This window comes from Globicephala melas, chromosome 2, assembly GCF_963455315.2.
Source record: "Globicephala melas chromosome 2, mGloMel1.2, whole genome shotgun sequence".
Taxonomy (NCBI): domain Eukaryota; kingdom Metazoa; phylum Chordata; class Mammalia; order Artiodactyla; family Delphinidae; genus Globicephala; species Globicephala melas.
Window position 1 is genome coordinate 89,796,876 of NC_083315.2, and position 27,371 is coordinate 89,824,246.

General features: G+C 36.6%; 2 protein-coding genes across 4 annotated transcripts in view; both read right to left on the reverse strand.

Moving 5' to 3' along the window:
- CTDSPL2 (CTD small phosphatase like 2) overlaps positions 1-9,870 on the reverse strand; it is a 69,457-nt gene extending 59,587 nt beyond the window's left edge. The window contains exon 1 of one of the 2 annotated variants that reach the window (XM_030842911.3): positions 9,628-9,870. The gene's annotated coding sequence lies outside the window, so the exon portion shown is untranslated. The remainder of the gene's footprint in view (positions 1-9,627) is intronic. The other variant, XM_030842910.3, reaches the window with a different exon arrangement.
- An 8,468-nt stretch (positions 9,871-18,338) lies between these two features.
- GOLM2 (golgi membrane protein 2) overlaps positions 18,339-27,371 on the reverse strand; it is a 111,426-nt gene continuing 102,393 nt past the window's right edge. Inside the window, exons 9-10 of one of the 2 annotated variants that reach the window (XM_030842684.2) lie at positions 27,144-27,311; positions 18,339-20,448 (exon numbers count right to left, since the gene is read on the reverse strand). In XM_030842684.2, coding sequence (XP_030698544.1) covers positions 20,378-20,448; positions 27,144-27,311 — 239 coding nt within the window. In that variant the 3' untranslated portion in view covers positions 18,339-20,377. The remainder of the gene's footprint in view (positions 20,449-27,143; positions 27,312-27,371) is intronic. The other variant, XM_030842685.3, reaches the window with a different exon arrangement.

Consider the following 27,371-nt stretch of genomic DNA (forward strand, 5'->3'; position numbering starts at 1 on the left):
GCCCATGCTCCGCAACGAGAAGTCATCACAGTGAGAAGCCTACACATCACAACGAAGAGTAGCCCCCACTCGCTGCAACTACAGAAAGCCCACATGCAGCAACTAAGACCAAACGCAGCCCCACCTCCCGCCCAAAAAAAAAGAACATGTAAACCAAGGATTTTACATCCAACAAAAATAACCTGTAAAGGGACTTACCTGGTGGCCGAATGCCAATGCAAGGGACATGGGTTCGATCCCTGGTCCAGGAAGATCCCACATGCTGTGGAGCAACTAAGCCCGTGAGCCACAACTACTGAACCTGAGCCCTAGAGCCCGTGAGCCACAAGTACTGAGCCCACGTGCCGCAAGTACTGAAGCCCATGCACCTAGAGCCCACAACAAGAAAAGTCACCGCAATGAGAAGCCCACACACAGCCCCCCTCGCCACAACTAGAGAAAGGCTACGTGCAGCAACGAAGACCCAATGCAACCAAAAATAAATAAATAAATTTATAACCAAAAAAACAAAAGATAACCTGATCAGCCCCATATCTAAAAAAAATTAAATTGCAGGAAAAGTCTCCAACATAGAGAATTCCAGACCCAGATGACTTCACTGGAGAATCCTATCAAACATCTTAATAAAAACAAAACAAACAACAAACTCTTCCAGAAAACAGAAGGGAACACTTCCCAACTTATTTTATGAGGCCAGCATTACCTGACCAAAACCAAAAACAATACATACCAATTGGGCCAAGTACTGATCAGAAATTGCCTACATAATATCTGCAATAGTCTAATTTTATTACCTAAACATAAAATATAAAAGGAAGAGTTTTACACATACATATACAGCCTCATCTTGCTAACTCTACTACTTATGTTAGAAATTAACAATCCTCTAGGTTCTTTAGAGCTCCATTACTAGATAAATTCTTTTCTATTACCAGTAAAAATAGAATAATACAAGTAAAGATTGGGAAATGAGTACATCAGGGAAATAAATCTACTACTAATGAATGAAGTAGATACAATTTAAGTAGATTACATCACAAAACAAACATAGCAATGGATGCAACAACATTTTAAGCTTAAGAACTCATGACATTGGGGGGCGAGTATATAATGTAAAACATTTCCATTTTTCAACATTTGAACAAGATCTCATCTCAGGAATAGAAAAAGCTGATTGTTCAGCAATTTAAAACCAAGCAATTAAGTTTGCTTTCTATGTATCTGCAGCCCAGCTAAAAAGATTGGGCGTGGGTGCCTCTTCCAAATTGCAACATTAATTCTTCTAGCTTTTGTATCATCTATAAATTTCAGACTATCATCCAACAGCTTTCTCAACACTTTCACTCTGCACCTCAAATTCAACTTACCCAAGGCTGAATTCACCTTTCCTATCCCACCCCTATTCCCAAACCTGCTCTTCCTTTTGTATATTTCCTGCTGTATTTCTTTTTAGTTCCCTGAGCAGGGATGGAACCCGAGCCTCCTGCATTGGAATTGTGGAGTCTTGACCACTGGACCGCCAGGGTAGTCCCCCTACTATATATTTTTTTTTTTTTTAAATAAAATGAGCTCAGCTTTTTTTTTTTTTTTGGCTGCATTGGGTCTTCGTTGCGGTGCGTGGGCTTCTCATTGTGGGGGCTTCTCTTGTTGTGGCTCTAGGTGTGTGGGCTTCAGTAGTTGTGGCATGCAGGCTCAGTAGTTGAGCCTCGTGGGCTCTAGAGTACAGGCTTAGGAGTTGCGGCACACAGGCTTAGTTGCTCCGCGGCATGTGGGATTTTCACGGACCAGGGCTCGAACCCATGTCCCCTGCATTGTCAGGCGGATTCTTAACCACTGTGCCACCACGGAAGCGCCCCCCGCCCCCCCGGCTCTACTATATTCTTAATCACAAGTAATCTGCCTCATCAATGAAGCCAGAAGCCATCCTAAACACCTAGTCATTCTTCCCCTCCCTTGTCCCCTACAATCACCAAATCCTCATGATTCTACCTCTAAAATATTTCTCAGTCTTCCCCCTTTAAATCCATCCTCTGCACTCTACAAATCTGCCTGTTCCATCCCACGAACTCTCTTCAAAATAAAGACTAAACTCTAGCAATATATATAAAACCCTCCAAGATCTACCTCTCCAAGTCTTTTTTCACTGCTATTTGCTGCCTCACTCTTTGCACTCCAGTAATAATAGTTTCTTGCCCACACTGCTGTATCATGCTTCTGCTTTTTCTCTATACCTCAAATATTCCTTCCTTTCAACTAATTCTTATCCTCATCATTTAAAGCTCAGCCCAAGTACCATGCACCCCAATAAGTAACCACCCCCACATGCCCATGCCTGTGTAAACTGGTGATTATCTCTCCTTAGCTTTTAACAAATCGTACTGAAATAATCTATTTATATATCTTTAACTGCACTAAATTGTAAGAGTGTTGAAGGCAGAGATCTTATCTGTAACTCCAACAACCCGGTACACATGAAAGCTCAACCTTTGTTGAACTGAACTATAATTTTTCTCATTTCCCTCAAAGAGACAAGAGAATAGGGAAAAAAATATGTCACTGAAACACAAAATCCTCACTGCAGTAATCAATTCTTGCTCACAAAAAGAGCAAGAATAAAACTAAAAATATTCCTTCCTCATAAGATTTCCTTCCTTTTCACAAAATCCCTGACCCCAAGCAATATGTGATGCCAACAATTATGGCTGCAAATTGTCTTGTGCTAACAAGATTATAATAATGATACAAGCATAAACTCAGTTGATAATTCGCTGTTGAGGTCTTGAGTACACAATTTTCTATCAAAACAACAAAACAGCACATTATATATGAAGGATTCTTAACAAATTATCTAGGACTAATCTAATGTGCATTCTTTCAAACAAATTTTTGCTGAATAAAAGAGAGAAAAGGGAAACGAAAGTGGACAAAAAAATATGAATAAGAAAATTGTAAAAAGATCACAAATCAAACTTTAAAGGCAACAAAGTCTGGGTTTCCCCATAAAATTTAGGTATATATAAGTTATAAATTGCCTATATAAAGAAAATATGCATGCAAAGTTCTGGAGTAGGCTCCTGAGGGAGTTACTAGAGGAAGAGCCCCTGGACTGGGAGGTATCAGTCCTGAATCTATCACTAGTTAGCTGTAACACTGATTAGACACTAATTAAGTCATGCAATCATTCCAGCATTTCATTTCCTCAACAGCAAAAGAAGTTATTGGACTTCAGATCTATGCATTTTACTACATGTAAATTTTACCTAAAAAGAGAGCTGTCACAACAGGAGATGAGTCATTAATTAATCTGAGCTGTTTTCATCCTTCTATCACATACAACTTATCTAGAAGCACCCTAATTAAGACCAACACTTACTACATGTTAAAAAGTCTTCAGATCGCTCATCATTAAGGAAACAAAGACTAGACGACCCTTTTAGTCTCCTCTAGCTCTAAATTTCTGAGTTTGTTAATTTATATTCTATTATAAATGGTATCACTACTCAATTTACACTCATGAAAGAAAAAGCTAAAAATCACTGCCTTAGTTGACACCAAATGACAAAAGTATCAGTATCTGTTTTCACTATATTTCCAGTTGAATAATCTGAAATCAACAGGTTCAGATACTACAACTGTCCACTTTTACTCTCCTTCCTTTACTACTTTCCCAAGCCCTTCATTGAATGACGTTACAGAAAGAAGAGATTTCTTGGTCCCTCCCACTTATCACCTAATAAAAGTCAAAAGTCAAATAGGGCAGGAGGATTAAGTAGAGGAGGATTATATAAAGCATCAACTCCAAGACAGGGAGATTCTTTTCCCTGAACCCTGCCCAACAAAGTATGTGATAAAGTGGTCTTTTCAGGTTATTATTATGTGATACATAACTTTCTCTCCTTTTTTAAACTAGATAATGGAATTCTTCAAAAACTACTAACTATAAACATAATCAAAAATATTTGGGAAAAAAAACTGCTATTGAGTTGGGTTGATAAAATTATGGCTCTTTTTCCTCTTAAAGTTTTCTTCAATGAACAACAACCAAAAAAAAAAAAGTTTTTTCTAAAACCATGGTCAATTAATTTTCTCTGGGTTGTTAGATTATTGATGACTAAAATGCTCAATGAAAATATGAAATGATTTTTTAAAGATGGCATTATTTCGTTTGTTGATCACTGAAAATACAGCCACTCACATACATGTTTTAAAATACTATTATCAGGACCCCAACTTAAAACTTTGCATGTACTCAGCAGAAATACCATTAGGGCAAAATCAATATTTGTTATGTACCGAATGAGACAGTATGTACTTCTGCTGAGGACAGACTTGTATTTCTCTCACCTAAGCTTTAAAGCAACAGTAATTTGGAGATTGTTCTAATTTTAACTAACTGCAGTAAGTATAATGTACACATCTTGTAAAAAGAAGTATTCTATTACACAGCATGAAAGAAATTCATACCAATAAAACTTTATAACAAAATGTGCTATTTTAGAAAAAATATAGTTATGAATTCATAAGAACTGAGTACTATAATATTCATTAGAAACTTGTCAAAAGTACATGGGAGGGCTTCCCTGGTGGCGCAGTGGTTAAGAATCCACCTGCCAATGCAGGAGACACGGGTTCGAGCCCTGGTCTGGCAAGATCGCACACGCCGCAGAGCAACTCAGCCTGTGCGCCACAACTACTGAGCGTGCACTCTAGAGCCGGCGAGCCACAACTACTGAAGCCTGCGAGCCTAGAGCCTGTGCTCCACAACAAGAGAAGCCACCGCGATGAGAAGCCCACGCACCACAGTGAAGAGTAGCCCCCACTCACCGCAACTAGAGAAAGCCCACGCAATGCAACAAAGACCCAATGCAACCAAAAAGAAATAATAAAATTTAAAAAATCATATTAAAAAGCTATTAATGAGATTAAAAAAAAAAGCACATAGGAAACCTGTCACTCCAGTGTATCACTTTTCATCATATTACTACCCTTTCTATGGAATATATTCCAATATATGCAATTTTTAAAATTTACAGGAGTTACCTGTATACATGCAAGTTTCAATGTACTTATTGGATACATTAAAGAAAATTTGAAGAATAAAAACGTGAAGTTAATTTTGGCAGAATTTTCCTAAGAATGCTTTTTAAGTAGTTCTCACCAAAATTGGGCAAGGGGAGAGATATGACTACTCCTTCAATAAAAGCTTCTATTTAAAGAAAATTAATTTTATATTCAACTTACTCTCAGGCCAGTAGAAATATGGAACTCTCAGAATACATTAAGTTGATAATAAAAGAATCAATGAGATGTTGGCAAAAAGGAAAAATAGTTATTAATTAAAAATCTTTGAGTACCTGAAATAATTTCCTACTATTCTTATTAATGCTACCTATCAAAGAAAAACTAATCATTATGACTGAATAAACCGAAGACAAAAAGTTTTAAGAAGAGTTTTAAGAATTTTTATCTAAATTACTAGTCAAAGAGGAGGTAAGATCATAATTCTCTAACAGAAGTGCCCTCTTGTTTGCTACTACTAAAAAAGTAAAATAAAATAAAGTAAAATGGTATATTACCAATGAGGGAAAAATGCATGATTGTTTGAAATGTGATTATATTTTTCAAATAATTTTTATCAGTACATCAGAAAATTAAAGGATTTTACTGTATAATTATCTTATTTAACAAAATACACTAAAGCAGGTACTTGTAAAGTCAGTGTGAAGTTAATCAATTTCAACTCAATAGAATAATCATATATATTTGGGGAATATCAGAAAGAAAGCAATTATTACTGAAACAAATAATCATAGTTGTTCTCAACTGAAAAGATACTTATTGGTTCTGTATATTTTTCTTTAACAAATAATATACTCTTCTTTTAATAAAATATATTTTGAATTCCTACTTAAACATTACTTTAACTGGTCAACACGAGAAACTTAAAATATCATGTCATGATGCTAACAGATTCTTAATATCCCTTTCTTATTTATTTTTAGCAATGATTCTGCCTTTTTAGTTTCCAATTTCTCCATATAGAAGTATTTAGTCCAAAGAAAGAAAACATTCTTCCTAAACTATATATAAGCCACTATTACTAAGTATAATCCCAATTATTTCTGAAGTATTCAAGTGCCTTCTATTAGAACAATTTTATGTTTCTTTAATCAAAGTAATAAACACAGTTCCTTGTCCTAAAATTATTATAGCTATTATGGAAACCTGACTGCTAGAACCTCAAGTCAAAGCACAGTTGATGATTCATGTTTAATCTAGATAAACTTCCTTTTCTATAATTTCTCTAAATGAATATAGGAGAGCCTATGATTACCATAAAACCTGGGGTCCCTAATATAGTTAACTGGCCTACTGTGACCTTATATTAAAGTTAAAAGACTTTTTATGTAAATATTTTACAACACTTCCTTTTTCAATGGCATTTTAGTGTTTTCCTTCACTCTTTTCTAAATATATCATACTAAATGGGGACCTGCAGATGAGGTAAATAAACAAAAGGGCAGGCCAAAGCTATAAACCACGTTTGTCCTTAAGGTCCTACAATTCTTTTTGGGACCACACTTAGTCTCACTCCTCATTACTGTCAGTCAGATTCACAAGATTCCCAAAGGACCCCAAGAGGCCCAAGCTTCTCACTATAACTCTACTCCCACCATGCCTTTCTCCCTCAGACAATGTTCCTACATGCCACACCTCTCCTGATCACAGCCAATGCAAAGAAGCTTAATTCTGTTGTTCCACTGCCTCTGAACCCTCACCTGTTTGTGGTATCAGCAAATTTATTTGATAAACTAATCTGTGCTAATATTGCCAATAAAAGGCAATAGTTTAAAGTTTTCCTTCCAGAGAATTTGTAATTTTAAATGAAACATTTTAGAAAGAATTCCATAACACAAAGGAGAGACACAAATAAAGTTTGGCATTGGCAATTCTCAGATTATACCACACAGTCAACCACCACCTAGTCCACCTATTTGTAATGTAGATCCAATTATAATTTAATACAATTTAAATTAAAAATTAATGTAGTCATAAACCAGTAGTGAATATATGTCTGGCTTAGATATATATCTCATGGCAAATGTAAAGTGGAAACTAAAAGTTGTACGGTTTTATCTTAAGTCCCATCTCTGTTAAATCTTCTCATCTTCAAAGTAGAGCAAATGACCCCTGTAGCCAATCCACTTAAAATGGTCAGGTAACCTACACAAAAGAATTACTTAGAGAATATCATATATGAGGTCTTCTTAGAACATTTGGTATTTATGACTTAAAGTGTCTTTTCTACTTTATGCTTTCACAACAACTCAGTAAATTACAATTTAGTTAGATATTGTTTATTCAGACAAACCACTTTTTCTTTATCGCATTAATCGAAAAATCTCTTATGAATGAGATAAATTTATACCATTTTATTCAATCTGCAATTAATCCTATAGTTACAAGTCTCGAGTCTAGAACATCCTTTCTGAACAAAAGAGCCAAGGTTTTTTTAAAATCAGAATTGGATGGATTCTGCTAATATAATAATCTTGTGAGGAATCCTCTTGACCAGAAATCTCAAACATCGGATCAGCTAGATGAATTTCAGAAAGATAAAACACCCCTAATTCTTAATTTCTTGATAGTGAGAAAAGAATAACCTTACTAGCTCAAATGAAGTGTCCAGGAGACACTACGTAGAATACTATAAAACCCACCAATTCTATTTGGTTTTTCTATGGAATCCTATTTAGAACTTCTGTACAGCTACAAGTCCACAAAGGTTAAGCACTATACCACTTAGAGCTTTCACAGCCTTTCAACGTATACTGGGAAGAATATTAAAAGAATCAAATGAATGAAGAATTAAAACAATTTGGAAGAGTTCTTGAAGACGAAGTCTACAAACAGTGCTCACTCAGCTATCCGTAAAACAAATTTTATTTAAAACATTAATGCTTCATAAACTACCCAAAAAGATCATTAAAGTACAGATAAAACCTACACTAGACCAATAATTTATTTTACATCCTTTTAAGTCAAATATTTGGCCCTATTTTTTAAACAAATTGACTGAGCAAGTATCCAGTATGCCCTCACCTCCATTTCCCACCCCCTGTTCTTTTGGTTTTGAAGATAAGTATGAAGTTCAACACAATCCTAGAAGACTGCTTCACCTAAGAGCTACATTTTGCCTTGACTTTCTTTATGACCTTGGGGGGGAATCTACTAAATGACAATTGTAATAATGTTTGTGTGTTCCTGTTTATTAATGAAATTTAATCCTAATATGCAAACAATAGTGAAGTCTTTTAAACTGAACCTAGAGAGCTGAAAGCCTTTGAGTTACAAACATCAAATGACGTGTAATGTGAACCACATTTTCAAAACTTAATTTAACTAGTTTAAAAAAAAAAAAAACTACAAAGGCCCCAAATTCAACAATATTGAAAAACAAATTCTGAAAAATACCAACAGTCTCCTTATTACTTCTCTTTATGGACAACTGGTCTGCAATGTGGAAAAGAACAAGAAGGAAGAATAAAAGTAGCTTTAGCCATTTCCTTGCTTTTATAAGGATAACAGCTGGACAACAAACGAAAACGTAAAACTTGGCAAAGAATGGGGAGAGAGTATATAAAGAAATCTACAACCTGAAAATTACGAAGATAAATCTTTTAAGTCACTAATTGTATACCTATGTTAGGCAGTAATCTTGGTATTGCCTTATTAGCATTGGAAAGGTAAATCCCTGCCTTGGAGGAACATCTACCAAGTACATTTCATTTCAGGATCTTAGTGCAGTTTACGAGCAGTATCTCTGTAGGTTTCCCTAAGGTACTCTAAAGTGCTTAACATCCTTCACACCTCCAGCCACCACTCAAGTGAGAAGTAAATAAAGACGATTTACTTATACAATTATTTACCATGGAATTCTAGTCAAGAATACAAAAATAAGCATCTATACAGGCATTTGATACCCAAAGAAAGTGTAGAATACGAAGTACAGTAAGATTCACCCTTAATTGACCACTACAGAAACCAGAGGCCTTCCACATGGGCTGTTCTTTACCACCACTCTTAATTTGAAAAAGTTAACAATGTCAACTCAACATTTTAACAGTAGACAAACAGAACTTAGTGAAATCTCTTCTTCCAGATCCTCAAAAGGTATTTATAAAAACTGAGATAGAGCAACGCCCTCCCCCCGCAAAAGCACCCTACTAGAAAGAATGAAATGCCTAAAACGTCAGACGGGTCAAGGTTAGAAAAGCTGATCTAACCCAATTACCGGGAGGGACGACCACAGGTTTTGGGACTACGAACGTGAGATCGGGATGGGGGTGGGTAGCAAAGTGAAATCTAACCCCAGAAATCACAACACAGGCCGCAGCCTGAGAGCCGAAGCTGGCGGGAAGTGAGCTCCCTTTCTGTTCCCAGGGGAAAGTCCAGAGAAGAGCGGCTCCATACAGCGGACGTACGAGGCGCCAACAGTGCATGACTACCAAGGCGCCGCAGCCGCTGGAGAACCCGGTTAAGAAGGGGAGGAGATCCCGGCAGACGGCCCTGGAAGAGGAGGACTAAGACTGGGAGCAGCGGCAGCGTCTGGACGAGTGGGATTACCTAACTGTGACGACAGAGAAGTGTCCTCAGGCTCCGGCGATGGTCCCGACTGCGCAACGCGTGGTGTCTTTCCCGCTTAGCCCGCAGCAGCAACAGAACCAGCTCCTTCAGCCAGTCGCCATTTCCCGCCTACCGACCTGCTGCACCGCACGGACGGGGACCCGGATGGAAAGCGGCCTCTCCGCGCAGGCGCTTTGACTTTCTCCTCCCCCTCCCGCCACAATTCCGCGAGGTGGGAGGGAAGGAATGCGGGCAGCCCCAGCGGCCAAAAAAAAAAAAAAAAAAAAAAGCCACCTCCCCCCGCAAAAAAAAAGCCAACAAAACAACTTTACTTCCGTGAAAAGCGTTAGAGTTCCTGCCGCCGGAAGAAACGCAGGAGCTCGAATTCCTGACAAAAGCAGAACGCAGGGCCCTGGAACGGGATGAAGTAACAAGGACAAAAATCTATCAGGCTATGGCAGTGCCTGGGGGATATTTGTACTTTAGGGGCCTCCGTAGCTGTGTGTAGTGGTCGCAAGGGGAGTAGGGAGTAAAGCGTTGGGAGCGGAGAGGCGGGGACCCGAAGGACGGTTTTTTTCCTCCCGCTGCTAACGGAACTGTTTAGGCAGAACTGGGAGGGGGAGGGCGCCCTCGCCCCGGAGGCGGGGCTTAGGAACGCCTCGCGCAACCTGGCGACTAGGGTTTATTAACCCGGGCTCGCCAGGTGGGTGGAGCCGAGTGGGACCGGGTGGTACTAACGGCTTGGCGCGCAGGAGGAGGTAGTGTGTAGACAGTGCTGCCAGAGGCCAGGTTAAGACGAATCTTTCGTCTTTCCTGGGATACTGGTGGCCCCTGAAGATCCTCTTTCCACCTCGTTACCTAGAGGGCATAGCAGTTGCTCGTGGGTCATAGAGACCCACGCCACGCGTGTCGGCAGTGGTTCTGCTAAGTCAGATCATTCAGATAGATGGGTTGCTACCTGCAGGCCTGGTCGAAGGGCTGCCAACCTCACGAGGTGAAAATATATCAATCCGGAGCGTCCAGTCCTAGCTGAATGGCAGAAAACCAAGCGTAGTGATTGGTATCTGTCTACTAAAACTCCGGACCACTCTCGTTATTCAATCAAGAAATATTTATTGTAAAACCATAATGTGTTAGAACCATACTACATGCAAGGGATATAACAGTGAACAAGGCAGACACAGACACTGCCTTCCCAGAGTTCACAGTTTATTGAAGAAGACAGACAAGTAAACAGAATTTAAATACCGTGTGATAAAATGACTACAAGAAGGAGTTCATGACAGGCCTTTGTAAGAGCACAGGAGGTCTGGAAAGGCTTTTCATGAGATGATATCTAAGTGAGACAGAACGACTTGATGTTACAAAGGAAGAGTGTCTAGGTAAAGGAAACAAGAGATGGAAAAGTCCAAATATGAGATTGCGTTGAGCATTTGGGGAAGTTGTTCTGTGCACCGGGGATGGAGAAGTTGAGGGGAAGACAGTGGAGAGAGATGAGGCTGAGAGGTAGGCAGAGAACCTTGTGATTCTGGTTGTTGCTGTTTGAAAGTGTGGAGCAGGTGGGTTGTCTTCTGAAAGCCTTATATTCTACAGATCCTGTCTGTCAGAGCTCAGAATTCATTTGGATCCTAAATCTTCCTGCTACAAGAATGCTCTGTATGTGACATTTATTGAGAGCCCGTGGTATACAGCGTGTAGAACTGGCAACAGTCCACAAAATAATAGGTTACTGTAAAACTAATTGAAAATCAACAGATAATTACTAATTATCCAGTGTGTATTGTGGAAGGCAATAGAATATAAAGTTACCCCAATTGATTACTAAAATAATTATTAAATCAGGTTAAAATTGGAAATATTTCTGAAGAAAAAATTCAAGTAGTAATTGTTTCAAACCTTCATTCCTAAAACTTAAGTAAAATATGCTATTTACAAAGCGCTTTTATATGCATTTTGATTCTTCCAACAACTCTGAGGGATAGGTAGGTGATATTAGTCCCTCCATTCTTTAGTTGAAGACACTGAAAATTTTTTTAAAGGGGGAAGAAAAAGGGAAAAACAGATACCTTATCCAAAGACAAGTGCAGTCAGCTAGTAAGAAATACAATCAGGATTCAAGTCCTCCTCCTGCTCATTACATCACATCCTACTGTGTCCTATGACAGTGTTACTATTGTTAGATGTTAAGATTAGAAAGGTTACTGGTAGTAAGCCTAACTGCTTTTGCAATTTAGTTAACATTTTAACACCGTTTACATCCAGCAGTCACTTTCTGCTAGCCTTTTTTTCTGCAGCATCAAAAGATCAAATGAGATTATTTATGTTTTCCTTTCTCCTTAAATGGTAGTTGTTAATGTCATTAAGCTTCAATAGCCCTGCCCAAGATTTTAGAATAAAATAAAGGTTTAAAAATATGGACTTTAAAAAAAGTGTGAAGTATATTTAGATGCAAAGCATTAACCATAGGAAAAAAATAATGCAAAAAACTAGTGGCATGTATCTGTTTTTTGGTTTTTTTAATAAATTTATTTATTTTTGGCTGCGTTGGGTCTTCGTTGCTGCGCGTGGGCTTTTCTCTAGTTGTGGCAAACGGGGGCTACTCTTCGTTGCGGTGTGCAGGCTTCTCATTGCAGTGGCTTCTCTTGTTGCAGAGCACAGGCTCTAGGCGCATGGGCTTCAGTAGTTGTGGCACACAGACTTCAGTAGTTGTGGCTCATGGGCTCTAGAGCACAGGCTCAGTAGTTGTGGCGCACGGGCTTCGTTGCTCCGCGGCATGTGGGTTCTTCCAGGACCAGGGCTCGAACCCGTGTCCCCTGCATTGGCAGGCGGATTCTCAACCACTGTGCCACCAGGAAAGCCCCTGTTTTCTTTTTAAATTTAATTTAATTTAATTTATTTTTTTATACAGCAGGTTCTTGTTAGTCATCCATTTTATACACATCAGTGTATACATGTCAATCCCAATCTCCCAATTCATCCCACCCCACCCCCCACTTTCCCCCCTTGGTGTCCATACGTTTGTTCTCTACATCTGTGTCTCTATTTCTGCCTTGCAAACCAGTTCATCTGTACCATTTTTCTAGATTCCACATATATGCATTAATATACGATATTTGTTTTTCTCTTTCTGACTTACTTCACTCTGTATGACAGTCTCCAGGTCCATCCATGTCTCTACAAATGACCCAGTTTTGTTCCTTTTTATGGCCGAGTAATATTCCATTGTATATATGTACCACATCTTCTTTATCCATTCGTCTGTCAATGGGCATTTAGGTTGCTTCCATGACCTGGCTATTGTAAACAGTGCTGCAATGAACATTGGGGTGCGTGTGTCTTTTTGAATTATGGTGTTCTCTGGGTATTTGCCCAGTAGTGGGATTGCTGTGTCATATGGTAATTCTATTTTTAGTTTTTTAAGGAACCTCCATACTGTTCTCCATAGTGGCTGTATCAATTTACACTCCCACCAACAGTGCAAGAGGGTTCCCTTTTCTCCACACCCTCTCCGGCATTTGTTGTTTGTAGATTTTCTGATGATGCCCATTCTGCCTGGTGTGAGGTGATACCTCATGGTAATTTTGATTTGCATTTCTCTAATAATTAGTGATGTTGAGCAGCTTTTCACATGCCTCTTGGCCATCTGTATGTCTTGTTTGGGCGTGTATCTGTTTAAACTGTTCAAAACTATGCTATATGAAAACATTAAAAATAATCCTATTTATCATTTAATCACTAAGTAATGTAATACAAGTATCTTGAATCTTCAACAGTCTTTCAGTAGATCCCTTATTCCAGAATATATGGAATATATATTTACCTTTTACCTGATATATAAGGCATGTGCACTTCAGAATCCATTCTAATTAATCCTATCTCTATGAGTTATATGTTTTTTATCACTCTTATAGCAACTCACTAAGAAAGTAATATTTATAATAAATATTAAAATATCAGAGCTGTCATCTAGCTCCAATTTTGCAATCACTTGATGGCAATGACCATCTAAAACATAACATGGTCAAAACTAAATTTAATTTTCTCTCAAACCTGTTTCTCAGTGTTCTCCAATTTACAGAATACAGTTTTTCTTTCTTATGTCTAACATCCAATCCATTGTAAATGCAATAATCTAAACCTTTGAAATATATCCTGAATCTAAACACTTTTCGTCACCTCAGCTACCTCCCTAGTTCAAGAACCATCATTGCTCACCTGCAATACTGTAACATCGCTCACCTGTAACAGTCTTTAAAGTCTTCCTGCTTCATTCTTTAACCTCCTTCAATCTTTCCAACACAGTAGTCAGACTGATCATTTTAAAAGTCTTTATAAATTTTCCATCACACTTAAAATAAAATCTAACGTCTTTACTATGACATGAAAAACCATTAGCTGACTCTTGGCTACCTCAGTGACCACATTCCCTACCTCTTGTACTCCAGTCATATTGGCCAACTAACTGTTCTTTGAAAAAGTGTATTCTTGCATAAAGGGCTTTGTATTTGTTGTTTCCTCTGCCTCTAATTCTCTTCCCCCAGACCTGTGCTGTTCAATAGCCACTAACCACATGTGGCTACTGAGCACTTGAAATGTGGCTAGTGTGGTGGAGGAAGTTAATTTTTAATTTTACTTAATTTTAATTAACTTAAATTTCAAAATTAATACTTGAGTGACTGCTTAACAGTGTTTACATTTAGGGTAATGAAAAAGTTCTGGAACTAGATAGTGGTGATGGCTGCACAACACTGTGAATTTACTTAATGCCACTGAATTGTACATTTTAAATGTAAATGTGCAACGGTAAATTTTATGTGTTTTTTACTACAAGGAGCTGAAAACTTAGGTCCACACAAAACCTGCACACAAATGTTTACAGTAGCTTTATTCCTAATTGCCAAAACTTGGAGTAAACAATATGTCTTTCAGTAGGTGACTGTGTAAAAAACGGTGGTACATCCATACTATGGAATATTATTCAGCTAAAAAGAAATGAGCTATCAAGCCATGAATGGACATGGATGGATCTTAAAATGCATATTACTAAGTGAAAGAAGCCAATCTGAAAAGGCTATATACGGTATGACTCAAATTATATATACTATATGACTCCAATTATATGGCTTTATGGAAAACTCAAAACTTTGGAGACAGTAAAAAGATAAGTGGTTTCCAGGGGTTTGGTAAGGGAGGAGGAATAAGTGGAATATAAGGGATTTTTAGGGCAGTGAAACGATTATGATACTATAATGATGGATACATGTCATTATACATTTGTCCAAATCCATAGAATGTACAAGTATTAATCCTAACATAAACTAAGGACTTTAGCTGATAATGATGTGTCAGTGTTGGTTTATGAATTGTAACAATTTTACACTGGTGCAGGATGTTGGTGGGGAAAGCTGTGTGTGTGTGTGCATGTGTGTGCGCACGCAGTAATAGGGTATGTGGTGACTCTGCTTTCTATTCCATTTTGCTGTCAAGCTAAAACTGCCCTAAAAAGTAAAGTCTATTTTAAGTATGCTTGGAACCTGAGTATGTAAATATACTTATTCAACTATAAGTTTAATGAACTCTAAATACCAATAAAATATTTCCAGTGGCAATTTAGTGTCCAAAATGAGATGTACTGTAAGTACAAAATATACACTAGATTTCAGATTTAGTACAAAAGAATGTAAAATATCTCAGTAGTATTCTCTATTGATTTCATGTTGAAATGGTAATATTTTTGGTTAAATATCAGAATTTCACCTGTTTTTAAAGGTGGAGAAAAATTTAAATTATAGGTGACTTGCATTATTTCTATTAAGTAGTTTTGCACAGGTTATTCAAATGGCTTGTTCTCACACCACCTCTTCAGAAAGGCCCTCCCTGATTATCCTATCTAAAATAGCACTCTTCCATCACTATTTATTCAGATCTATTTTTCTCATAGCATTTATCACTGTGAGTATAGAAAATAATTATCTATCTCTCCCTCTGGCATATAAGCTCCATGAAGGCAGTGACTTTGTCAGTGTTGTATCCCCAGTACTCAGAACAGTTCTCTACTTAATAAGTAATTGAAAACATGATCCATGTTCTTTCATGACGGACTCTTTAGGCTTATGTGTTAGGGAATGGAGTGGACAGCATCTTGAATACTTAATAAATATTTGAAAAATGAATCCCAAATCCACATTTCAGGGTCTCTCAGCATTTCAGCCCTCCATTTCCAAACACTTACAGAACAACTACACTTGTATTGCTTTAAGTTCATTCTATTGCCATCTCCAATCTGCTATTAAACCCATCCAATGAATTTTTCATTTCAGTTATAGTACTTTGCAGTTCTAGAATTCCCATTAAGGTTGGGGAACTCCTATAAGCCGAGCAGCCAAAAAAAAAAAAACAAAGATACACACACACACACACACACACACAATAGAATTCCCATTACATTTTTTGTAACTTTTGTTTCTGTGCTGAGATTCTCTATCTGTTCACTCATATTTTCATTTACTCTTTGAACATATTTTTAATACCAAGGCCATCTCAATTTTTCTAAATATGGATCACAATTTCTTGTGTCTTTGTACTTCTAGTAGTTTTCCATTGAATACCAGATATTGTGTATATCTTGTAGAAATTCTGAATTGTGTTATCTTCTTCTGAAAAGTGATGATTCTTGTTTTAGCAGGTACTTCAGTTACTGAGTGGTCACCTTAAACTAGTGTAGGCTTGTTTTTTTTTTTTTTTTTTTTTGTAGGCTTGGTTTTATGCTTTGTTAGTTCTTATCTGTGGAAAGGAGCTTCATAAGTTCTAACTTGGCAGGACTCAAATCTCCATACTCTGTCTCCCATGTCAATGGTGTCAGAGCATGTTATGGCAGTCTACAGTAGGTCTTACTCTAGGGCATGGTCTTTACTCCTAAGGTGCAACCTTTCTAGTGTTTCAGCTGGATGCCACAGTTGTTAAGGAGATTTGCATCTTGTCAGGCCCAGACACCCAATGTCCCTTAGCACTCTTTTTATGCCATCACTGCTTGACCTCTGGTATCTGTTCCATTCTCAAGTTTGTCACAACTGCTATTCAGTACACATGAGGTGGTTTTGCTATGGTTATATACAGCCTGTCCTCAGCCATGGACTTGTGGGGACCCCTATATGGATTTCTGGGGCCACCTCTCTGAATTGCTTCCTTCTCTGATGCCCCATCCCATAATTTCCAATATTTCAGCTGCTCCCCACTGTGATCTCTATCTTCCTGGCTTAGCACTCCAGCCTCTCTACACCGCTGGAAGCTCAGTGATTGTGGGGCTCAACTGCTTAAGTTTCCCTTATCTCAGAAATTTCAGTTTTGTGCTACCTGAAAACAGTTGCTTAATATATCTTGTCCAGTTTTATAGTTGCTCCTAATCCAGGAGGTCTAGGTAAGTTACTAAATCATAGCCAGAAGCAGAAGTCTCCCTTTCCTCAGATTTTTTGAAGTGGAACTAAGAGGAGGAGCCCCTTTAAAGTGGCAAAACTAGGAAAACATGACCTGCTAGAAATCTTGGTTAGAGCTTTGAGCAGGGGAGCTGGTCTGAGAGAATGAAGAACAAGTAGAGGGAAGCAGAAATGGGAGCTGGTGAAACAAGTTGGCAGCATTCAAGTCCTTGTTTCAATTGTCTTCAAGTCCAGGAGACACCTGCCCTATATGCAGTTTGCTTACATGGACCATTAAATTCCCTCTTTTTTCTGGGATAGTTGGTTTAATTTTCATTTGGAACCCTTAGCGAGGAGAATCTTTGAAAAGGAACTAGATGTATTCCAATTAGAACTGAATGTTGATGGCCCACATGTGATGTTAAGACTCAGTAACCTAAACTTTGGAAATGTATTTGTGTCACACTGTTTGTCTTATTAAAACCATACAGTAAGACATGTGAAAGAACGGAAGTTTCCAAGGTCAGCCATTATGGGAAGTGACTACCTCCCTCATGTTTTTGTTTTTATTTTTTTTTAAACATTCTCTGCCCTAATATTCTAGCAAATTTTGTTGTTACAGGATGATACAAATGAGAAGTCAAAAAGTCATACAATCTTATTTTTTTAAATAGAGGTATATGCTTGAGAAATGACTTTGAAGTCATATTTACATTTTCCCTGGAAACATCTTCCAATGTATATTTTATATTCTGCATATTCTCTTTATGGGTCAGTAACAAATAACCTAAACTTACGAGGTTCTCCCTAATCTTACCCCTTCCATACCTCTTTAGCCTCATTTGTCTTCTCCTTGCTCATGATACTCTAGCCTTACAACTGCAATGTTTCAGTTATGTGAAAACCTGATTATTTGGAACTTTATAGACCTTGGAACTTTGTTTTATTTATAATAGCTCTTATCACTATTTAAAATTATCTGATTCAAGTATTTACCTGTATATTGTCTGACTGCTTCCACTTGAAAGTAAGCTCCATGAGAACAGAAACCTGGTCTACCTTATTTACTACAGTATTCTTACTAAGTAGAACAACGCTGGGCACATAGGAAGCACTCAGAATTTGCTGAATAAACTAGCATTACAGTAAACAGTGCTAGTGTAAAAATTTCTGCCATTCTAGTTTAGCTTAGCTTAAAATGAGTTCTAAATTTACTCAAATTTTAGTGTTAAAATCTAACTGCATCACATGAGTGTGATGTGTGTATATGTATCAGAATCAGCAAAATAGTAAAACAAGTTTAATTTTTAATTTATTAGAACCCAGTAAGTGATGGTTTTAAAAGCAGAGTTTCCATCAAATTAACACTTAATTCAGGGCAAAAATACATTTAAAAAACGTAAATCTTAAGGCAGAAGTAAAACGTTATAAAACCAGCATGTCTAATACAGACTGTAGAATGTCAGAATTTTAAGAGATTCACATAGTATTTTATAGCACTAAAATGTTAATACAGTCAAAAATATTATCAATTGATCCAAGATTTCTCAGTTTATAAAATGTCTAGACTGATAATTGAAGAAATTTTGCTGTGTAAGTAATAGCTACCATATAACCAAGTGATTGTTTTTATGACAAAGGAACTAAGGCAGGAAATTTCATGGTTTTCATTTGTAAAGATTTTACAGTATTAAATATAAAGTATTACTAGGAATTTGTTTTAGATTCATCTTCCCACCCTAACTTCCAAAAGGTGTAAATCAATTCCCTTTAACTCCACTTAAAAAAATCCTGTGAACTATCATACCTATTCATTATAGGCCTAACTCTACAGCAAAGCCATGAATTACTAACTTTGATATGGTAGAAAAAACAATTTTAGTAAGTCACTACATCTTTTCTGGGTTGCTAAATAATTTAAAACTGAAGTCTAAGAATTTCTGCACCTCCAATAATTGAACAACCTTTTTTTTGTTTTGTTTTTTTTAATCTCTGTAAGTTTGAATTTTGACTAGAACCTGAGTACGGGGTGGGGGGGAAGCATCTTATGTTCATGTGCAATTAACAGTAGCCCTTCTGAAACACAGAGTTAACAAGCTTAAATTTCTCATGATCAAAACCTTTTATTTGGGGGGAGGGGGATAAGATTTAGAAGTTCTTTCAATCAGAAAATAAGGATTAGCTAGCTTACACGTTCTACTGAAGTGTCAAAAAAGACAAATGCATTTAAAATAATTTTGTAAGTCTAGCAAATATGAGGTTTATGGGTTCTTAACTAACATATTAAGTAAATACAAAGGTTCTTCATCTTTATTACAAACTTTTAAGCTATTTTAATAAAATGGCTGTAGATCTCACTGTACTTCTACTTATCTGTGCATTAATAAAAATCTGTTAAAATTGCTTATTTAATACTTCTGGAAAAGTCTAGTCAAATAAGATCACTAAAACTACCAGAGACGCTTTGAAATACTGATTGCAAATTCATTTCAAGGTTGATTTAGCCTCTTTCAGAATCTGGCATTTAAATCATTAATATCTTCACCAACTTTAACTCTGAAAATATAAAAATTTTAGCCAGTAACGGTTAAACCGTACTGGTATTACCTGAAAAAATAAAAATTGAAAGTACATCATCGATCATGCATTTCACAATTTCATGAACTAAGTAAGGTAAAACTCATAAATATTGTTATGTCTTTGCAGGTTATCTCAGATTCCATCAGGCCTCAGCTGAAAGCTTATCTGCCGAAACACATCATTACTCATGTAAAATAAAAAGAGTAGGGAAGTGATTTTGTACATTGCTGCCCAGTGTTTGGCTTTCAGGTTCCCCTCTTTCATGCAACTATTCTAGGTATGATTCCTTGAACAGCATGAGATGAGGGGTGGATAGAACAGAACACCTGTTGGGCTAACAAGCATGTATTAGTGTATTAAAAGTTTTCCAGTTGAATAATTGTTCTCTTTGTGGTTATGCTATGTGCAACATATAAACTGTACAATCATTTTTCCTGTTTGTCTATTTGTGGAAAGAATTAGGCTCAATAAAATGTAAAATATACATTAGTTTGCTTTAAATGCAAAGATTACAGTTTTGCTTACTTTGTTTTTGGCTCAACTGTAACATAACCCCAAAGTCTCTGCTTTAATAATACAATATGAAAAGTTCACATATGTACATGGGTACATTCCTTCATTTAAAATTTTCCTTAAATCTATCTCAATGTATCTTTACAACTGATACAACTGATCTTTACAACAAAAGTCAAAATCGACAAAGTAGAAATGATTCCATTTTACAGCACTTTAGGTTTTCTGAAGTTTTCCTTTACGGCTTAAAGGGCATCATTGAAATGTTGCTTTCCATAGTCTGCAGGATCCATTTGCAGTTCTTGTTCTTCATCATCTGTAAGGAAAATAATCAGGTATCAAGAATATTATTTTTAAAATCACTTACAGAAATCCAATCAAATAATCTCTCTCTTTTATTTTCTTCCTTCAGCCTTAATGTAGTTTTCTACTCGTTATCTTACACCTCTGTAAATGCTGTTCTGTTTCTTAGTTGCTTGGCAAATGAGTGAAAAGTCTGTAACTGTTTTGGAAAATCACTTAATTTTAACAAATCTTTTGATGATAGAGAAAAAAGAAAGAAGGGAAGGAAGAAAAGAAGAAAAGGTGGCGGGAGAGAGAGAAAGGAAAGAAGAAAGGAAGAAGGGAAAAGAAAGAGGATGAAAGAAATAAGTAGAGCTAGATAGCAAAGCTTTAGGATTCCACAAGCACTGAAGAATTGATCCTTTTATGTAAATATATTATTTCTATATAGATGAAAGTTAGTCCTTTAAATTAAAGCTTTGGTAGAAATCGTTCTTTATACATTTTCATGCCTTTAAAAACCAAACATTTTTCCTAATAGTAAAATTAATCCATAGTCATCAAGTAAAAATTAGAAAATAAAATAAAAGTTACTCATGATCCCCAAATTTAGCGTTTAAATGAATTTCTTTGCTATTCTGCAAATAGCTTACCAGCAACTTCCTAAATGGAGTATGTTAAAAAACAACCTTTTCTTTACTGAAAAGAAAAAAACTATCACACAATATTATTAGACACTAACATCCTCAAAGTCACTTTGAGTAGCTATACTAAACGACTCCATATAGTGCTTCAGAGTTCGACTTATTTGGCTATTGACAGGTTTTTCTGGGTCCTTCTCGGCTATCACCTGTCACTTCACTACTCTCAGCTTAACTACCAACAACAATTCTTCTCTTCCTTTCTAATTTTATAGTTATTTCTATCTTCAAGTTTTGAAATAAGACTGCTCAGAGTATTAAAATTAGTATTTTAATTAGAGCTTAAGAGGCTCCCTTTTTAGTACATTGTTGTTGTTTTTTTTGCGGCACGCGGGCCTCTCACTGTTGTGGCCTCTCCCGTTGCAAAGCACAGGCTCCGGACGCGCAGGCTCAGCGGCCATTGGCTCACGGGCCCAGCCGCTCCGCGGCATGTGGGATCTTCCCGGACCGGGGCACGAACCCGTGTCCCCTGCATTGGCAGGAGGACTCTCAACCACTGAGCCACCTGGGAAGCCCGTACATGGTTTTTAGTGACATCTTTTGGCTCCTCCACAGCCTTAAAAATAACTTTTGTTACTTTCTGGTTCACAGTTACAATTACCCAATAGTTTAGTTTTTGATATATTGAAGTATTACTATCATAACTGTCTGGGTATATATTTTAAAGAGGGGTTGGATTCCAAATTCATATGTATACTATAGCTATCTCCAATCTATTCTTTTAGGTTTGATAGGTTTTCCACTCTCAGTTTCTCTAGTATATTGTATGGTAACATTTTGTTCAAGAAAGATGCCATGTGGTGTATGTACTCTGTACGTGTATTTGTATGTACCATGTAGTGTAAGTACTATGTGTAAACTTTCCATAATGATGTGTTCTTATTTCTTCTTTACATTTAGTTATTAGAAATGCCAAACAAACCAACTTTCTCTCACCTTTCAATAACTTTCCTGTTAAATTTACAGAAATTCTCTTTTAGAATTGCAGGCAATCATTCTTCATATTCTAGCAAATTGATCTCATATTTTTAATACTGTAATTCAATAGCAATGATAACCCCAAATCTGTTAGGTGCAAAGGCTGAAATTACATCCATAATCACATTTGTATTTTGAAAATATACTAATCATTCTCTTATCAAAGAACTCTTCATACTTTAAAAAATTATCTTGGTTTTAAAAAGGAAAATAATCACTGGCACCTCTCCAGAAAGCTCTCCTTAGGACCCATGTTATGGGACCTCACTGTATGGCTATAAACACATCTTTTAGGACTTTAGTAATTAAATGAAGACAATCACCATGGAACAGTGGGAAAAGCTACTATATAAAGAAGAATTTCTAGAAATTTACAGGAAAGTTATTCAAAGGAAAAAATGATGTTACTTTTTGAGATTTTTAAATAAATAATTGTAAAGAGAAAACAAGATAACAGCAAAGGTCTAGGAACAGAAAAACAACCCTAGTCCTGGCTCAGGCACTTAACAAACATGATCTAGTTCCTAAATCTCTTTAGACTTCTAATTACCTTCTCGGTAGACTAGGGTAACAACTATTTTTCCAACTTCAAAGTAAATTAATGCATAGGAAGGCAGTCTTTACTTCCGAAGTCCTCTATAAATATAAGGAGGAGTTTGTTGGTTTTATTAACTTATGCTCTTTAGCAAAGTTTTAATATGGTGCCTTCACATTGCTTTTTCATAATTTCATAGGACTTCTGATTGCCTTTCTCTTACATTGAGCTACCATTTACATTAACTAGAGTCTACTTTCAGTGTAGCTATTCCAACCAGAATTCATGTTTCTACCAACAACCTCTTTGCATTTATCTATGACAAAATTACCTAACCAAATCTGATATACAATAACAGCCACTAAATACAATTATATGGACTGATATTTTATTTCATTTTACAAAGAAGCAAAATCTGTAAATAACTCATCAACATAAAGTGACTATTAAATATAAAGATATTTATAATTTATCAAATAATTTCTAAATTCCCTCTTAAGTCAAGAAAGGACCACCTCCATAAAGCAAGCTCTACCAAGCAAGAATGCCTTGGGGAAATAAGGCAGTGAGCCTCCATTAAAATGTACAAATTAGGGCTTCCCTGGTGGCGCAGTGGTTGAGAGTCTGCCTGCCGATGCAGGGGACACGGGTTCGTGCCCTGGTCCGGGAAGATCCCACATGCCATGGAGCGGCTGGCCCGTGAGCCATGGCCGCTGAGCCTGCGCGTCCGGAGCCTGTTCTCCACAACGGGAGAGGCCACAACAGTGAGAGGCTCGCGTACCGCAAAAAAAAAAAAAAAAAAAAAAAAGTACAAATTAATCCACAGGCCAAAGTGCAATTGTCCTCTAAAGCAGGCAACCCAGGGAAAAAACTCTACACTTGCTTTTACTTTTTAAAAAATTGTTTTATTCAACACTTACACAGTGCTTACAGTGTGAAAGATACTGTTCTAAGTGCTGAATAAATATTTAAATCATACAATCCACATAACAATTGTTGAGTTAGGTAACTATATTTATCCCTAGTTTACAGATAAGGATTTCAAGGCATAGAGGTATAGGTAATTCACAAGGTCACAGAGCTAGTAAGTGGTGGAGCTAGGATTAAAATCTAGGCAGTCTGGCTCCAGAATCCGGGCACTTAGGCACTATGCTAAACTTCCTTCCATAGGTATACTTAGTAATGTGCATTTCATATTCTATTAAACAAACTTGGAACTTCTATGGCATTAAAGATAAGAGTAAAGGGAATTTGTAAACATCCATATCATTTTTATAATAAAGAATGAATTAAAGGATATATCTATCAGATGTGTAGTGTTTCCAGAGTTAATCTTTTAGTTAACCTTTTCATTGGATCATTAGCAGAAGTCAGGGAAAAAATGTTTACACCAATGTAAATAATATAATATTTCTTTTAGGATGCTTCAGGAAACCAGGAATTAAAAATCAAAATAAACCAGGATTGTAAACACAGGAAAAACAGGCTTCACTTAATTCTACAGAATTAAGTGAATCTGCAGGCAGTACTGACCCAAATGATCAATATGCACAAACAGGCATCAGAGATAAAGCTGGAATTCTTTAGCTCCCTATTGGCAGAGATGCTGTCAAAGCCTCCATTTCATAATCCAGAATTTCGGAGACCAAAGTCAGTGTCTTTAGCTGAAGCTAGAACCTCAGTCCTGCAGCTGGAATGTCTAATACTAGGGACCCAACAGCTTGAGAAAAAACAAAACAAAACAAAAAAACACAACTGCTTCTAATACCAGGGAGAGCAGAGCAGAGCCCCTACTGGTAGAAACATTAAAGTGCTTCTGAAGTGCATGCTTCAATTTTTGAAATCTCTGGCTGCAGAGTTTCAATGGGAGCATAAAGTTTCCACTTTTCTTTCTAGGGTTTGGGGGAAGATGTTATTTTAGATGCTGAAATATGAAACACATTTGTCCCTAATACTTGTGTTACAGTGAATCCACTATGAATGTGACCACAAAATTTTAGAACTAAGAAGGATGATCTATGTATTCTAGTTCAACACCCTTACATTACAGATGAAGAAATGGTGGCCCAGAGAGTATGAGTGACTAGAAAAGCAATACACAGCTGGTCTCCTAGTTCTAAGGCTAATGGTTTTTTCCACTCTACTGCCTGCTTTCGCTGAAAGTGCAAACTGACCTAGGAACCCAACCATTATTTTTACACTGAAGCTATGAAGAAATGCTTTTAAATACTCTAACTTAATAATAAACATTTGGAATACATATTGTTGATAAACTAGGGAAGAACCATAATTCTCACTCTCCACTTTTTAGACAGTTAATACTATACCTAAAGAATCTCTGAAAACATGTTTAAAATTATTTGGTATTAAATATCCAAGTCTCCAGTATTCCTTTTTAGTCAGTTCACCCAAACTTCTCTCTCTGTATTTGCTGGAGCAGATGATCTTACATCTTTCTGTTCCCTATGATAAAGGAGTCCCTTAGTAGCTGCACCATCCTTCTGCTGCTATCATCTAGTGAACCTCAAAATGGGATAAAAAAAATGTTAAATGGCAATCTCCAGCTCAAGTAAGATTCACTTGCAAATGAGAAAACCCCCAAATTTAACCATCCCCTCCCTACTTCATTGAGAATATCATCTTAGGTCATTTCCTTATATTCCTGAGAATCAATGGATTTATTCTCTTGTGAAAGGAAAAGGAGGGGTTGAATGAGGGTACCGGGGACCTAAAGTAGAAAGTGGCAATGAGAACTAGGGGTGGGAGAGGGAGAAGAGCATAGGAAAGAGAGAGAGAAGGCACTGAAGATAAATGTATCTATTATGGATAAAAATCATAAAAATATCAAATGAGAACTTTGTGATAAAAGTCATCAACATTAAGATAGCCAAAATATAAGAAATAATTTTCAATACCACTGAAATTAATTGTTCTAATAAAAACCTCAAAATTATACAATGAGATGATAGAAGCTTCTATGAAAGAAAAACAGAGAATGTTTAAAGTGTAAACCAAGCAAGATTATAAGACCAGAAGTTAATGGGTTATTAACCTAGTCACAGTTGTAAGAATAAAAACTCAATGAGAAAGGCATAAAATGATCAGTTAACAGTATTTATTGAGGGCCCTAGGTACGCTAAGGACTACTGTGGGGGTGGGGGCTGAATATGAAGGCAGAAAAGGATACAAACAAAATAGAAGGCAAAATAAATGAAAATTCCTGCCCTCCAAGAGCTTACAATCTAATTGGTGATACGATATGCATGCATGAAAAAGCCTTAAAACTAAGTTATAAATAATTGCAAATAAATATAATCCAAACAAATTACAAAAGCAATGAGAAAGAAATGGTAAGATTTATGAAAAATGGATGAGATTGAAGAAAAATGGATGAGTACAATTTTTTCACTGATACCAAAAAGTGTTTGAGAATTTCTCATTAACATCCGTATATAATTCCTAGCATTTATTAATCTCTTTCTAATCCAATAACCATTCTTCCCAAACTAGAATGTACTAACAAAATAATGCCTAGGTGGAAGTCAGAGTCTCTAGTTTTCCTTTTTCTATTAACTATGTAGTATTCTAGGACAACTATATTTTCTTCTGAGTTTTACAGAAACAATTCTTGTCAGGAACCTAAATAACATTTAATTACTTTAAAAAGAGTTAAGGAAGAAATCAAGATAGGTTACATTGAAAAATATTTCATGCAATGTATTATAGAATTGAATACTTCACACATTAAGTTCATAATCAATTTTTATAGAAAAGAGAAAAAGCTCCATAAATGCTACTAAATGATATAAGCAGGCAGAAAACAGGCCTAAGAACTTGCAATAAAGCAACATACTCTGATATGCATGCATGGGTAGGGGTGCATGCAAACAAGTAGATTCTGAACTTTCACTAAGTTAAAAGTTCAGAAGGAACACAGTTAACAAGGAAAATATGTTGAATCTGTGTATTAAACACAAAACAGACAAATCTTCAAAAACTGATTGTTTAGTATAAATTTTAAGCCTCTCAGAACAAATTTCAAAAAGAGCCTTCCTATGCTGAATCATTAGTGAAATAATCCTGTCTTCATTGTGGACGAGACCATTCCCTTTGTGGCTGTCTGGTTAATATCTGTACTTAGAATGATGAAATGCTTTCAGATGAGAAATTGGAAAAGATTTTTTTCTGGGAGTATTTGCCTTAGGTAAAGTCTAGAGCCATTTTAAACAATTTAATTCTAAAATTTCTGAAGAGTCTGAGTTTCAGATTGTAACTATAAACACTAATATATATCACATAATAACTAAAAATGAAAAAAATTAAAATGATTTATTTAAAGGTCTACAAATACCACTATCATAAAATTGTTTTCCAAAATAAAATTGAAAAACTGCACAGAACCTCTCTGTATTAAGACTGTACTGCTATTAAGTGGGGAAAATTCTACACAAATTCAACCAAAAAACTTAGAGGTGGGTTTCACGGTCATAGCATGGAGGCCAGGCCCACGCTCACCTTGGACGTCTTCCTCTCCACCATCACCATCTTCTTCCTCATTGTAAGCCAGCTCAGCCTGCTTGTCTGCCTCATACTCACCTACGTTACCATCATCCCCATTATAATCCGCCAGTTTAGAGCCATGCTGCGGATCAACAGGGGATTCATTCTCATCAAAGAATCGGCCTGTGAAGTAGGTAGAGGATTAATTCAAGAGTGAAGAGAGAAGAAAAGAAGGGACCTATA